Source organism: Mesoplodon bidens (assembly GCF_964165515.1).
Source record: "Mesoplodon bidens genome assembly, chromosome: 15".
Classification (NCBI taxonomy): domain Eukaryota; kingdom Metazoa; phylum Chordata; class Mammalia; order Artiodactyla; family Ziphiidae; genus Mesoplodon; species Mesoplodon bidens.
Window position 1 is genome coordinate 81968363 of NC_138171.1, and position 15782 is coordinate 81984144.

The 15782-nt window shown below is 46.5% G+C and overlaps 1 protein-coding gene across 1 annotated transcript in view; it reads right to left on the minus strand.

Annotated features, from left to right (window-relative positions):
• Positions 1-3207: 3207 nt before the first annotated feature.
• Positions 3208-15782, minus strand: part of LOC308628709 (kinesin-like protein KIF16B) — a 295568-nt gene continuing 282993 nt past the window's right edge. Inside the window, exon 26 of the mRNA XM_081255964.1 lies at positions 3208-4400. Coding sequence (XP_081112090.1) covers positions 4242-4400 — 159 coding nt within the window. The 3' untranslated portion in view covers positions 3208-4241. The remainder of the gene's footprint in view (positions 4401-15782) is intronic.

Below are 15782 nucleotides of genomic sequence, written 5' to 3' on the forward strand. Positions count from 1 at the left end.
GAACGGTTTCTCTTTCTGGTGACCTGACTTTATGGTACCAAAGAGCTTTGTGATGCTAACCCAACATGGGGCTTTCTACGACGCATCTTCCTCCACGTGTTTCAAATTTTGCACCAGTGCACCTTCCCATCTTTAACGCTTAAAGAGAGATGCCTTGTGCATCTCTTTTGCAAACACATCCACTTGTCTCTCTTTGAATGGGGAAGAGTCTGCCTTTCCAGCAGTGGAGAAGGAGCAAAACCAAACTGATGAATCTCAAATTCCCACAGAAGAGTCGGTTTGGGGAGAGATAACCCTTAGGAAAAAAGCCTCATTATTTTCAAATACAGGGGTACCAAATGAGTATAGTTAAAGAAAGGACATTTTGAATTTAGTCATTCAGCAAGAGATACACAGAAGGGAGACACTTCTAGAAAGGCACAGGGTAGCCTTAGGTGCCAGAGCTCTAATTGTCTGTAATTCCACAGTGAAAAGTGTGTGCAAATGCTATTTGCAGGGAACAAGGGTGAACTCACAACCCTGAACCCCTTCAGGTCAGTCAACTGCCTTTCTGTCCCTCCCACCATTTTACATGTAACTGGTTCTACTGGATTCCCAAATAAAGAAGCCTTCTGAAGGTATCAGCCTGGCCAATTCCAACATGACCCTGCTAACTCCCGGGTACCATCATAGGATCAATTTGAAATATAATGCTGTAGAAATTTACAGTAAGGAACTGGTAGGTTTGTTGCAACTTGGAAATAACTCTGTATGTGCAAACTTTAAAATGTGAGCATCACAGAATCATTTTCTACCTACTATATTAGCATCAGAAAAAGCACTCGAAACCAAAGGAAAAAGTCAATAGTCAGGTCCTCTCCTTGCCTGTGGCAAGAGCCCTGTCATAAAAGGAGGGCTGTACAGGCTCAATTTGTCAAGAATGATTCACCTTAGATGGTCTTTCTTTAGTTTTTCCAAGACCTAAATGACCTATCATGATTATGTAAATAAAATGGAAGCATTTGATTTTGCCATGGAGTTATTTTACCTAAATTTCCTTACTCCTTTCCAGGAACAAAGTCCAAACTGAACCACTGCTGCAGCGTGTGTAGGATATGGGAGGACAGGGTCTCCTGGGGCAGAAACGTTCAACTCTGGACTCATGAAACCTCCAGGCACCATTGTAAGCATTTGTAAAAGACAGTGAATGTAAAAACCTCTTTCCAACACAACCCTTTGGAAGCAAGAGGTCACTGAATATTCTCTCTTGCATCAGGCTTGAATCATTACCTGCGTTTTCTCTGAGGGGATGCGGCTTACCTGTGGTGGCTGCAGAATGAGAAACAACCAGCCACATTACGATGCCACACTGCTCTCCGTCTCCAAGAACAAGCTGGAGGAAACAGTGGGGCAGCCGTGGGACTACGTGCTGGGGGATGTGACTGGGGGGGATAATCCCATCTGTGAAAGTTGAACCCAGAACACCAATGTGGCCCAGCTCTGACGCTGGGGACTGCATGCCTGCAGCAGCTACACTTCAAGTTCACGGATGCTCTAGGCTGTGAAAGCTTCTGGTTGCTTCTCTTCAGACCCGTGAAAGTTGCTGCCCAGAGCTCTGAGTGGGTGGCTGGGGGCCAGATTGAGCAGAACTAGCTCTTTCTGCAAACAAGTATAAAGAGAAGTGCCCTGGGGCCTGGGTACCCTGTTCATGAATGTTCAGAGCATCTCTACATTGTGGGCCAGGAATCTTCTAGATGTCCATCATTAAGGAGCCAGCGTGACTTGGTTACCCCCTACTCACATGCCGTGGTTAATTACCGGGCTGAATTTGAATCTTTCTGGTTCAGAGACAGCGAGGTCTGGGTGGGAGCCAGGCTGAAGGGCACACTACTTCTTGCGAGCCACACGTTTGGTGCACGTATTTCAGTGTGTAAGCGAGACCTAGGAGGACATGCTAAAGCTTTCTAAATAAAGAATTCTGTTGAAGCTCCTTAGATTTGTCCAACTGACTACAAAAGCGTATATTAATTGATGGCACCTCACCCTGAACCACCTTTAGTGGTCAGCTTGGCATTCCTTTGTTATTTGATGCACTTTAAAGTTATAAGATACATACTTGCTAATTTTCTTTGACTCCTTTGAATTCGTCCAAATTAATGCAGCTTCAGTTTTGTCAGCCTGCCTCTGTCATCTGTCTTCTCTTCATCCCAGAAAGGGATCCCATTCCTTGTTTAGAGGAGATTCTTCATTGGCTTGCCAACACTCCCTCAAGTTTTACTGAGATTAAGGTGCTGTTTGAGTCCGATCAGAAGTTTTCAGTTCGCATCCACACACTGGTGACAGTCCCTCTGCCTGTCACTCTGGGCTGGATCGGAACTGTGACGTCACCCTGTGCAACAGTGTCATTCTCAGATGGGGACTGAGGTTCAGAGAAGTGAAATGATGCCCGTGTGTTACAGCCGGATTTACCCAGAGCCGGCCAGTGCCTGAACCCCCAACTCAATACTAAGTACCTCAGCTGAGGACTGGAATCAAAGAATCTTCTGATTCCTGCGGTTCCTACAAACACACGGATATTTATTCTTGCCAAGTTGTTCTTGTGCCCTGTGTGATTCTAGTGAAACACTTGCCAGCAGCCTGGCCTCAGATACGGGTCCAAAAGGGCAGGAGACAGATTATCTGGTCAGTTGAAGAAAACCATTTCGTTTACTCAGCAAACGAGGGTCCATCTTCAGCGCTTTGACACCTTTTAGATAAATGACCTATGGTTAATTATCTCCCAGCTTTTATCCTTTAATCTCTAGGTTTAAATTCTCTAGTAGTAATAATTACCCCTAACCTCTCCCTGGAATCACAACTGCACTCAAAAGCAAGTCTTCCTGCAGCAATAAAAAAAAAAAAAAAAAAAAAAAAAAAGCCCTCATTTTTTTTCACGCTAAACTATGATATCTGATTAGTACAGTAATAATTTTCCCCCTTATCGGGATAACTGCATCTTTAAGTATATTTTTCAGACTGGAGAGCTCGGTTGTGAAGGCATATTCTTGAAGGTTGAACGCAAGCATGTTTTCTTACCCGTTCATTTGTGACTTCAATCATAACTATAAGGGCATCTTCTACTACAGGAATGCTAAATTATACATTATGTATGTTTCCAAGAACGTTAGATAAAATTTTAAACAGACCAGTAAGAATGATCATGTCACAAACTTAAACTGAACTACAGGGTAGATTCCATAACTTCATTTAATATTGATAGCAGCTCAATTTAAATCTTGAAAAAACAAACACCTTTAATAAATTTGGTGTGAATGATTACATATTTTGATATAACTATCATACAGGAGTGTGTACATATATAAATCTATAGGTAGAATTATATACATTTCAATATATACCACATATATATATTTTCTTCTCACATTTTTCTCTTTAGTAAAACAAAGCAGTTTTACTGTACATAGATGTGTGATGCTACATTAAGTCCTGAGTGATTTAAGGGATCGTTAATAAACTACAGTAAATTCTAGTCTTTCAGCTAAAGATCCAGTAGATTCAGTAACAAAAAATGTGAACAAAATGTTTAAAAATTTGCATTCAGCGAGGCGCTCGTTTTGTGCTTAGCAGAGAAAGCTTGAGCGTGCACGGCCGCCATCTGGGAAAAACTTCTTGAATATTCAAGATTAAACAAATATCCTATTTGAATGGATTTATAGAAATTGATGTCACCTACATCCAATGTGTCAAGCATGGAAGACTCTAGTCATGACTGGACCGAAAATCCCTTTTGCAGAATATGAAATTCTGTGTAAACATCAGTGCTTAGGGATTATGTAAAAAGTTCAGACTCAAATGGGGAAAAAGCAAAATACAATGAAATAACTTAAAATGCTCTTCTTGGGAGCCAGCCACATGGAAGGAATATAAAAAAAATAAGAGTATATTTTGGTGAAAGAGGAAACCAGATGAAAGTCATTAGGGAGGTGTGGTGAGCCATCCACCTCGGGAAGCCCTAGGCTGGCTCGGCCCCGGGGGCCCAGGGTGATGGAGCCATGGGGACGGATTCTGCACACAACAGGGAGAAGGCCACATGCACCCGCGAGGGGCAGGGACAGCCGCCGTCAAGGTCGCCGTCAGCCAGCCCAGCCCCCGAGCCCCGCGCTCCGCTCAGGCACTGGGACGAAGCAGTGAGGGGTCCAGGCCCCTGGCTGGGGGGCCGCTCGGACGAGAAGGCACTGCGTGGCGTGGCCCCATCACCGGCCCTACCCCGTCCCGTGGCTGCTGTAGTCGAAGACGCCCTTCTTGAAGAATGGCGAGAACTCGCAGACGGTGTGTTTGGACAGCGTCAGCCCCACCTTGTCGATGTGCAGCGGGGACGTCGCTGACTGGAGCATCACGCTGAAAAAGTCCCTGAGGTACCTCTGGGGAAGAGACAAGAGGCAAAAACACGGTCAGGACACTGTGGGGCGGGGGGAGGGGGGAAGGAACGTCCCGTGGAGCGTGGAGGAGCTGCCACTGTCATTAGAAACAGTGCAGGGACCCTCCGCTGCCGCCTTTGCCCCATCAGACCCACCTGGGGAGCTGCCATGGTGCCCGGCGTGCAGGTGACACTTCCTGGCTCCTACGACACGGCTTGGACCTGTCTGCACACAACGCCCAGAGGGATGCTGGGTAGCGGCCGCTGGGCTTGGGGTCTGCGTTCCAGCAACAGTGTTGCTAATTAATAAAGTCATTTCCCCCCCCCAGATCACTCATTAAAAGGCAACGAAGAGGAGAACAAAAAGGCTAGCGGTCTGCACGAGGCTAAACGTGCATTTTTAAAGGGCACAGGCCTTCTCTGCTTTGGATCCTTCTCATAAACCAAAGGAAAAGCAATACTGGGGACGAGAGGGTCCGTAGCAAGCACTGGTATTTACAGACCCCTTTACAAATCCTATGATCACCAGTAAAAGGAAGCTGTTGCTAAGATTAATTGCTCTGAACCCCGTGTTCGCCCCTCCCCCCTGCACACGTCTGTCTTCTGGCACCAAACAGGCAAAGCCCGTCTGAGACCAGGACCCAAGATGCTGGGGCTGAAATCAGACATGGGTGCCAGCAGGATGTGTTAAAGGGAAAGAGGACACAGAAATAGTTCACATATTTCAGGTCAGGCAAACGTTTTCTGTAACAGAAAATACGGACGGGAGCAGTTTTAGGCCGGAATCTTTATTACTGCCTCCGTTTGTTTATAAAGTATAAATCCTGGGCTTCCCTGGTGGCGCAGTGGTTGGGAGTCCGCCTGCCGATGCAGGGGACACGGGTTCGTGCCCCGGTCTGGGAGGATCCCACATGCCACAGAGCGGCTGGGCCCGTGAACCATGGCCGCTGAGCCTGCGTGTCCGGAGCCTGTGCTCCGCAGCGGGAGAGGCCACAGCAGCGAGAGGCTCGCGTACCGAAAAGAACTTGAAAACATTAAAGAGAATAGATTTGTGAATTAAAAAAAAAAAAAAAAGTATAAATCCTGTCACAAACTCAGAAATTAAACATAGTAATTAGGGACTCTGAGTAACAAAAAAGCTTCTCTATGAAACATGGCCTAGAACAGCCAGGGTGATCTGCCCTATAGACACTTCTGATGGCCACAGGAGGGGTGGTGTACCTAGCGGGTGGAGGCCAGGGATGCAGCTAACATCCTACAATGCCCAGTACAGCCTCTGTGCAAAGAATTATTTGGTTCCAAATGTCACTAGTGCCACAGATGAGAAACCCTGGCCTGGGGGAAGTCGAATTCAGCTACCTGAATGAATTGCCAACCTCAAATTTACCTCTGAAAGAAGACATTCTGCTTAAGGAAAATGTTAGCTACTTTCTTAAAAACAGTAACAAGGATTACTAATAATTAACATTTGTATAGCAATTTACAGATTCTAAAAATCTTCAAACTTCTAATTTTTTATGCTTTATGGATGTATAACTGATGCCCGATAACTGCATATCCTTCAAATGTACTCATCCACTGAGGAGTGTTGACACACGTAGATGCCTGTGCAACCTTCACCAAAGCGAGGTGACACACATTTGTACCACACCCAAAAGTTTCCTAAGTCACCTAATTTTACTTTATCGTCATAAGATAAAATACCTTCATACTCTTCATAAGTTATCTTCATAAGTTATCTTCATACTCTGCCTAGAATTACCTCTTTTTATTACTGTAACACCCATTGTCCGGGGAGCAAGGCTAGTAACCAAGAGAGAAGACTTGAAGACAAGGGTTTTTAACTCAGACTCTGTTTCCTTTGTCCAATATTCCTAACTTCCTGGTCTCATGGTAATTGATCAAGAAGGGCTCTTGAAATAGAGCTCAGGTAGAGGTAAGAAGGTGCCAAAACCAATTGCTAGAAAATGAAGACCTTGCTCCAGTACTTATTTGCATCAGAGAAGCAAAAGGGAACCTGCCTTGACTTTTCTGTGGGGGACGAAAGCTGAGAACATTGACCTAGAAGGACCCGAGGTCCAGCAAACAGTTACTAGGAAATATCGACCACACCCGACCAGCCAACGCTCACGATGAAATGCATGTGTGCAGCTCACTGTGCAAGATGGAGAGAGAGATGATCTGGCACAAGGATGGGGAGCGAGCTCACCGCTGTGTGTGAGCTACACCCCTTCGTGGTGAGAAGCGGGAGCAGAATCGTCATCTCGGCAGCGCCTGTGCAGCCCGTGTCCCCACGGCCGCGCTCAAGTGCAGCCTAAAGCGCGAGACGAGCTTGCCTTCCAGATGAATTCTAACCGGATGGAAGGTGTTTAAATCCGGCAACAGATGTTGTATCAACATCTGTCATCATTAGTTCATGAAGCAGGGGCCCTTTGAAGGGCCAGTAAAGCCTGAAGCGATAATGAGAAGAGAAGCGAAAATAAAAACTAGAAAAAAAAGGCAAAGAGAACGTATTGGAGACCCCCTTCCCTGCCCTGGCAGCACCATAAAGAGAGAGCAGGGGAGTAGCTGCAGGTGATGGCTTTCCTTAAAATGAACGCATCAGTACACCTCGATGAAACCACCAGATGGAAGGATCTGATCCAGCTGATTTTAAGCATTACGGAAGAGCTTTGTCATTGCAAGACAAATCTCCCTTCAGCAGAACGGGGCAGCCTTGGCTCCCTTTACCTAGACCGCTTCCTTGGTCAAAGACATGCTGCGATTAGGAAGTGATCTTTGTGGTGACCTCGGGATGCTCTAAAGTGTATGGGGTGAGCCGTCTGTGTCCAGAGCCACAGGCTTGAGGTGGGCTGAGCAAATTCTTTCTGGTGAATGACAAACCCAAAGGGCTAGGGGGTGGAGCCGGGGACACCAGACGGAACTAAATTTCCAGAAGGTTCCTGAGGTCACAGACAGCATCTCACTCTTCTCTGTAATTCCCCGTCATCCCGGGCACACTGCCGAGCTGGGGAAAAGTGCTTACAAGCAACCTTGATGACTGATTTGGATGAGTTAATTTTTTAAAAATTGAAGTGTACAAAGAGAAAACAGCAACCATCATGAATGTACAGCTTAATGACTTTTCAAAAAGTGAACACGCTGGCGTGCTCAGCATCAGAATAAAAATATCCAACATTTTTGGAGCCTAGGCAGCCCTCTGCCCGCTCTTGCCCTTCAGGGTAACTGCCATCTTGGCTTCTGGCACCATCGATTCATTTTGCCAGGTTTTGAACTTCATATGGATGGGATTCCACAGGGTGCACCCTTCTGTATCCGGTTTCCACGGCTTAACATGATGTTTGTGGGATTCGGGCACCCGGCTGGGTGAGCTGTGTGTGGTCTGTTCGTTTCAACGGCTGCATAATAGTCCACGTGACCATGCCCACCCACTGACTGGAACGGAGGGGTGTGCAGGGGTATGAGTTCGATTCTTTTGTCCACACTTCTTCAGTAATGAAATCTACTTCCACATAATGGTGTCGGGTGAGTCAAGTTTATTGCTCTTCTTCCAATAAAGAAGTTTTCTCTTAGGGCTTCAGGCCTCGGTCCAAGACCAGCCATTGTACTAGAAGGCTGCTATTGCATGCAGTCAATATACATTATAAATATATGTAAAATACATACTTAAATACACACATTTATATTAGTAATTTTTGCTGCCTGTGCCCCCAACGTTTTCCACAGCACCTGCGGCTGAAGGGAGAAAATTAAAGTGCTTCCTGGTAAAGCTCTCCCTCTACTGTTGATCCACAGGCACCCCCGCCCTCCCTGGTGTGTGAAAACAAGTCCAGAAGCCGAGCTGCCTAACCCAGGGCAGTTCACTTTATAGGCGAGTATTAAAAAAACTCAAGGACATCGGGAATTTCAGTGGCTTATCAGGGTCAGCAGGGCAAAGCAGGAGAAGGATCTGTGAAATCCAATATCCAATTTGTTTCTTTCACATGGCATCTTCTCCATTAAAATCAGAAAGAAAAGCAGGCAAATTTAAATCTCTGTAGCCATTAGGGACCACACAAGGCCGGCAACCCTTGCCCGCCCTGGTTGGGAGGGGGGGTGGTCACGCCTGAGTCTCTGCTCTGAGAAATACCCTGGGTCAGGGCCGCTGAGAAGGTGGGGCAACGTTCCAGCCCCACCTCGGATACTTGGCGGACGAAAGTCAGAGGAAACCCAACCTTCTTTCAGGAAGATCGCAAACTAGGAAGTGGCAGAGAAGGAGGGGGTCTGGAGGTGTCTGAGAGTGAGCAACTGAGGGAAAGCGAGGGACCAGGAAATGGAGCACAAAGACATGCAAGGGGCTGGCTGGAAGAGGGCGAGAGAGGAAGGGATGGGATACAGGGGGGAAGAGAAGACAAAGGGAGAGACGGAAAACAGCACGACCATGCTGGAGACGGAGGCCCGTGAGTTGTTGTCCAAGTTGGCAAAAAAGGTTTAAGAATAACAGATATATCAGACATCTATCTAGGTGTTTTACTTTTAGCCTCTTGGACCAGCACTATAAAATATAAGGTCTTTTCTTATCAATGTTTTCAGAAAATCAAGTGTAGGTGGCTAATCTTTAAGGCATACTTCAGTACTGATGCTGAATGCCTTGACTTCATCAACTATCCTTCTTCTACGGCTGTGGGCATGTTTTATTGTTTTTTTTAAAGGCAATCTACACGGGGGCAGGGAGCGGGGTGGGGGGAGGCAGAAATCTCTGGGAGAGATGGGCCCCCGTGGGTCTGTTCCACACAAAATGTGAAACTGGCACGTGCATTGTAAAATCCCCTCAGAACAAAAATTAAATCCTGCAGGGGACCGTGAGCTTTCAAAGGGGAGGCCAAGAGAGACCAGCAGAAGGATGAGGGGTGCAATGATTGCCAGAGACACGCCCCACCAGGCTCCTGACGCCTTCTTTCCAAGGTAGTTGTTTATTTCCTTTAACTCTTACCTGTAACACCCCTCCGAGTATCTCCTTGGGACTGTCCCCCACATGCACACACCAAGCTGACCAGCTACTTCCTCGCTCCTCTCACGGAGAGGCCATTCATCAAAGGCTTGCGATGTTCCAGGCACGCTGAGAGCTTTTAATGGTCTACCTCAGTTAATTACCACAACAACTCTATGAGGTAGAGACTATTATTATCTCCATCTTCTCGATGCAAAAGCTGAGGTCTGGGAGGCTTAAGTGATGTCCCAGAGGTCACAGAACATAGAAGTGGGAGAGTGAGGACTCATACCCACATCTTCCAACTCCAGAGGCTGGTCTCAGTCACCAGACCGCCGTCCACAGCATCCACCAGCACCCTCTTCTCTGGTTGACCCCCGTCTCCTGGCACTGCGCTTACTGGGCCAGGCCGATAGTGCTGGGCATCTCAGCTGCTTGGGCCAGATGCTGCCTTTCCCGGCCTGACGACACTCTCATGGGGACAGGGACACGGGGTTGTCTAGAGTGAATGTTCCACACAAGCCTGGGGCAGAGACCTCTTTCCTGTGAGGCTTCTACACTTCGACACGGAGTCCTACGCAGCTCTGCTCACGCTCCCGTACCTTCCTCACAGTGCTTTGCTGGGCACTGGCCACTTTTTGACCGTCCTTCCTCTGTTTCCCTTCCCAAACAGCGTTCAGATTCCCTTCTGAAAAATACTTTCCCCTTCTTCAGGGATTGGTTATCTGGCTGACTTATGGCAGAGGATTGGTGATTTTTTTCCCACTCACAGTCTGGGATGGGTACCTCATACCCAAACTGCTAATCAAGATACCACTTGGGGCCTGCTGGGACCAAAGGGTCCTCTGGGGCAAGCCTCTTCCAGACTGCAGAGCTGGTGCCATAGAGCATTTCAAGAGTTTACGTAAGAAATTTAGGGCAGATGCAGAAGAGTTTCTGATATGCCCATTCTGTCTGTGGTCTTTGTAAGGAAGTGGGCTTACAAAGTCATTTTCTACTATTTGCCATAAAGTTTACTGACAATCCCCTGGGGTGTTGGCAGGTACTCATCAGGAATCAGAGGAAGCCTTCCATCTACACCACATCCGACTCCTGGGGGGCCAGTCTGTTGTGGGATCAAGGCATCTGCCCAGGGCACTTCTCTTAGGAAGAGGTCAACCCTAAGAGGCTTTCAGATGGGTCAGTGCATCCCAGAGGTCCATTCCCACCCAAGTAGTCAGCTGGAAGCCTCCTTCCCCAAACCCAGATACACACAGGGGCCAATTTTAAAAATTCCAACACCATTTCAAAACACAACCACCAAACATTATTAATCTTTGAACCAAAACACAGGCTAATATGGCCTGTTGGCTGTGTTAATGAGTTCTGAAAGGCAAAACACACTCCCTACAGCAACACAGGGCAATTCAGCAAGAATTTAGTCAATTATTTTAGAGCTTTAGCCTGGTACTTCAATCGACACACTGTATTAAGGGAAAAAAATGAAAATATAATGTGTTGCTACATGCTACTTCACTTCAGACATTCTTGACGAAGGTCATAATATTAACATGATTCACGTGTGACCTACTATATGAAAGAAAGGAAAAGTACTTGAGTTTCTGGAATAACCTGGGTAAAAGCTGGCCTTCCGGCAGCCTCTGTGGGTTTTTCCTTTCAACTTGGGAACTTCTGGATAAAATGCTAGTCTGCTCATAGGGATGACCACGTGCTCTACAGTCCGTCCAGGCAAAAACGTGGGAGCTCAGCAGGGCGTTAGACAGTGTGGCCGCTCCCATCTTGCAGCCATTCCCTTTCAAGTCTGGGATCTGGAAGGAAAGGAACGTTGGAGATCAGGGAAAGGAGGGAGGGTGTGTGGTACCCAGGCTCAGTGAAGAATGTGAACAGGGAGCAAGGCCAGCGTGTGGAGGGCTCAGCCTGGGGAAAAGCAGGGCTCGAAGGAGATTATGACGGGCCTTGAACCTGGCTGTGGGTCTGCCGGTACTTGGTACTGATACAAAGTGCCTTTCCTGGCTCAGGAGCTCCTATGACCCGTGACACACACTGAGGAAGAGGAAGACAGGTGTGTGGATCCTCTGTTTACAGATGAGAAGACTGAGATCTCAAGGGACTTAGCCAAGTTCGACGACTGTAAGAGGCTGACAAAACGACTGGCTCTTCAAATTGGGAGAAAGTCCTCGAAATTCTTGAGGAAAATCCTTTAAGCCTGCAACGTAAGGTGTGACTGTAAATGTAAACGCAGCCCCTCTCTCTCGGGCTGTTCACACCCCGCTCATGTAGGCTCTAAGAATCTACCTTGAATTTCAGTCAACTACCACGTGCGTCCATGCGTGTGTGTGTGCGTGTGTGTGTGTGTGTGTGTGTGTTTGTGCGTATAAGAGATGGGAATGAGACTAGGGCCTCAGAAGCGTTTGGAAGACCTTACCTTTTTATCTTTTGGCTTCCTTCCTTCTATTTTAATTAGCAGGGGGGTAAAGTCATGACCATTTTATGTTATTAGAAAGTTTCCGTTTTAATAGGGCTCACGGCTGTAACTGTAACCTACTACTTATTTCACCAGCAATATTTCACCCCAGCCATGTCATCCTAATGATTTTCCGGATATTTCATTGTTGTGGCGCTCTCTTCATTTTACAGAATTTTAACATCAATCCATAGTTTAATTTAAAGCTATTGAAATTATTAAAATTGAAATGTTCTTTAAAAATGTAATAGGGCTTGAGCCACCTTTCCACTGTGACATATTAACAGGGAAGACAGTTCAATGGCATTCCTCATTTCCAGAAGTCATTAGCCATGGTGGCAGCTTAAAGACAACTCATTCCAATAAGACTTAGAGGTTTCATCTACCTTGCAGTACTTGGAGGCTTCATCACTGACTGGTGGGCTCTGAAGATGGATCTGGCCTAGATGGAGGCACACTGGGATATTTCTAGACCCCAGAGAGGTCTGGTCACCATTGGCCAAGCGTTATGAATTGACCCAGGCAGGTCGATACTATTCACCCCGTGAGTCTTCCCAGTTCTAAGCTCCCATACGTTCCAGTCTGAACACTTCTCTCTGAATATTTAGGAATCCTAAAATCTGTCTCCACTGGATCAACTGGTGGATATGCTGGGTTCCTTTCCCAACACACCCCCAAATGTCCTCACACTCTGATAAAATGGGGACAGTTTGATTCAGGCAGATCACTCCTCTGCGCGGTTACTGCACACCTGCTTCCCACGAAGCAGCGTGTGGGTACTGGATGTCCAGTGCTGCATATGACAGGCCCGGAGCCTGCCCTTCCAGGGTGCCTGGGCTGCCTGTACCACATCCTCGTGGTTCAGAGTCATTCTTACTGGTGCTGTGCTTCCACTGTCTAAACCCTGCTTGTCCTTTTAAGGGCTGAATCACAGATTGTTCTCTGTTGACGCCTCTCTTCAGACCCCATTCATGAATCCAACAAATATTGACTGAGAGCTTTCCTCCTGCCAGCACTGCTGTGGATTCAGTAATAGACAAGCCTCATTTCCGTCCTGAGTAAGGCGAAGGCCTTTCAGGGAGGTGGGCAGGAAAAGCAGGAATTAAAATGTGGCTCCCAGAAAACAGGAATGAGATGCTTTTGGAGCACTAGGAAAGGCAGCCAGCCTCATCCTGGGAATTGGTGACATTTATGCCAAGACCTGAGGGGTGGGAAAGAATCAAGTGGGGGAAGATGCTGAGGGAAGCCTCTTCCAGGCAGAGGGCAGAGTGTGTACAAAGCCTCATGGTGGGGAAGCAGAGCTTGGGGCACGGCCAGTGGTCCAGCAGCACTGGACTGTGCACTATTCAGCGTGGGGGACACACTTCTGGAATGCTCTGCCCCCGGATCAGCTCTCAGACCGGGGGTCCAGCACTGTGTTCTGGCAGCCTCTCTTCTCTCTGATCCATGGAGTCCTGCCAGGCCTTCTGGGTGGAGCCTGTGACTTGTTTTAACCAAGAAAATGCACTGGAGGTCATGCCGAGAGTGAAGAGGTCACCTTGCAGGTTCCAGTACCCCAGCTGAGCCCAGTCCTTAGTGGAGCTGTAATCTGAATGCAGCCATACAAGTGGCCAGACCTGACAGAGACACTTGGAAAAGATGAACCACCCAGCGGTTGGTTCCACCACCCTGCCCACGATCCAGAACCAAAGCATCATAAGCAATAAAGTGGTAGTTTCTTTAAGGCACTAAGTTCTGGGGTAGTTTATTACTCAGTGATAGATTACCAAGATACACGTATTTGGGAACAAGGTAAGAGATGAGGGAATAGATGATATTAGTCAAAGCAGAATAAAGTTTCTTTGGTTGCTGATTTATGCTTCATGCCAACCTCTTCCAACCTTTTCTGTATTTCTAATAATAATGCTGTCTTTGCAGGTATTTCTTTTCTGCCCTAGGTTTTAAAGTAAATACTTGTAATAAGTAATCATCATTTGAAATATGGCATTTATTTCTTGATATTATATAGAATTGGGTGCTCCCACTTAAAATTCATCAGGGTGAAAATGCTAGTCTGTGATTACAGAATCTGAACTATTCATTACAGCTATTCAGAGACTCTTTTTTATGAGTTTAATGACATAAGCATATTATATTGAATTATTATGGTACTGCATCAATTGGACTCATAAATTTAATATACTCAGTCTGATTCACATATTCTAATAAAATCCAGCAAGCTTTAAACATTTTATAAGGGATGTGCATTTCAAGTCCATGTCATATTCAATTTTTACAGGTTGACGTTCTTGCTCGGGGTATTAAGCGGCTTCAGCGATCCTGAGGACCCAGCCTGGCCAACCAGCAAGGTCAGGGTGAAACCCCACAAAAACACAGGCCACATCAGAAAGCCCAAGGTCTGCGTGGGCTAAGAAGCTGGTTAAGCTTTCCTCCAGAGCACAAGTCACTAGCAGTCCCATCTTTTCGTCTCACAAAGGAGGAGAGAGGAGTTCAGGGCATGGTGTACCTGTGAGCTGGAAGTGACACCACTTGTCAGCTGTGAGGGGGTAGGAGGCAAAGAGCTTCCAGACTGGCTCACAGACCCCGCTGTCGACTTTGTTCGGTTAAAGCAAAATATGGGAGAATGCTGGGAGGAACCCAGTCCCCAGGGCTCACTCTGGTTCTTTGACTTTTGCTTACTGGATCTTTGTAAGAGATAGGTAACCGGCTAAACACAGATGCAGAGCAACATAACACCCTCAGCACGGAGGGGAGGTTGGAAGACAGCCCTGGAGACACACCTCGGCCGCTGAGACCACATGGCTGCTGCAGTCCAACTCTGCTCTGCAAGCCAGTTCCTTGGGCACTCGGTCATTCTGCAGCCACCACGCTGGGTGTGGGGACCTTACAGCACAGGGACAGAAAGTCCCCGAATGCCTCTGCACCTCTGCTTCCTCATCAGACTTTTTTTTTTTTTTTGCGGTACGCGGGCCTCTCACTGCTGTGGCCTCTCCCGTTGTGGAGCACAGGCTCCGGACGCACAGGCTCAGCGGCCATGGCTCACGGGCCCAGCCGCTCCGTGGCATGTGGGATCCTCCCGGACCGGGGCACGAACCCGCGTCCCCTGCATCGGCAGGCGGACTGTCAACCACTGCGCCACCAGGGAAGCCCCTGGACTATCTTTTAAGGATCAGAATATTGAATGAGCTGCTGTCTGTCAAGTGCTTCGGGCAGGGACCAATTCACAGTGAGTATTTATTAAGTCATCGACACTATTATCTATACAGCTTTGTCCTCTGGGAGTTCATGGGCAAATATGTTAATTTTCTCCTCTTTTGGATGTTTAGAAACACATGGGCTTAAAGCATGAAGTATTTGACTTTAATGTTTTCCCCTTCAAAGGAAAGTAGAGAACAGCAAGAATCTGGAATGTTTTTTCCAAAGTCACCTCATAGCAGATACTGGCAGACCCTTTATTTCAAGAGGTACTTTAAAGGAAGGAAGATTTAACATGTTTTTCAAAATGGAGAATCATATTAAAAATAAAAAATCTAACTATAGCAGGTAAATTATCTTCTGAAAGATCTTTTTTTTTTTAAGTAAATGCTTTACTGGGAATTTTACATTTCAATTTTATAATTTAACATAAAAAAGACCTTATTTATCCCATAAATGGTTGGAAATAGCAATGATGTTTATTTATTTATGTGTAAGAATTTACTTTTTTTAAAAAATAAAGGTGTTCAAATAGCCCCTTGGAAATCTCTTCTCTACAGGTTATAGGGAGAATTCAGCTTAAGCCTTGATGAAGGCTAAACTTCTGTCTGATTATATTATTCACTGCTTTTTACTGTAAGCACAAAGCAAATCTGAAACACAAGTTCCTTAGCACCAATTTCAAAAATTAATCCTTTAAATATAGGAACATAAGAGGAAACTATTTCTAAGAGAATTATTCCCATTTCCATTTAAAA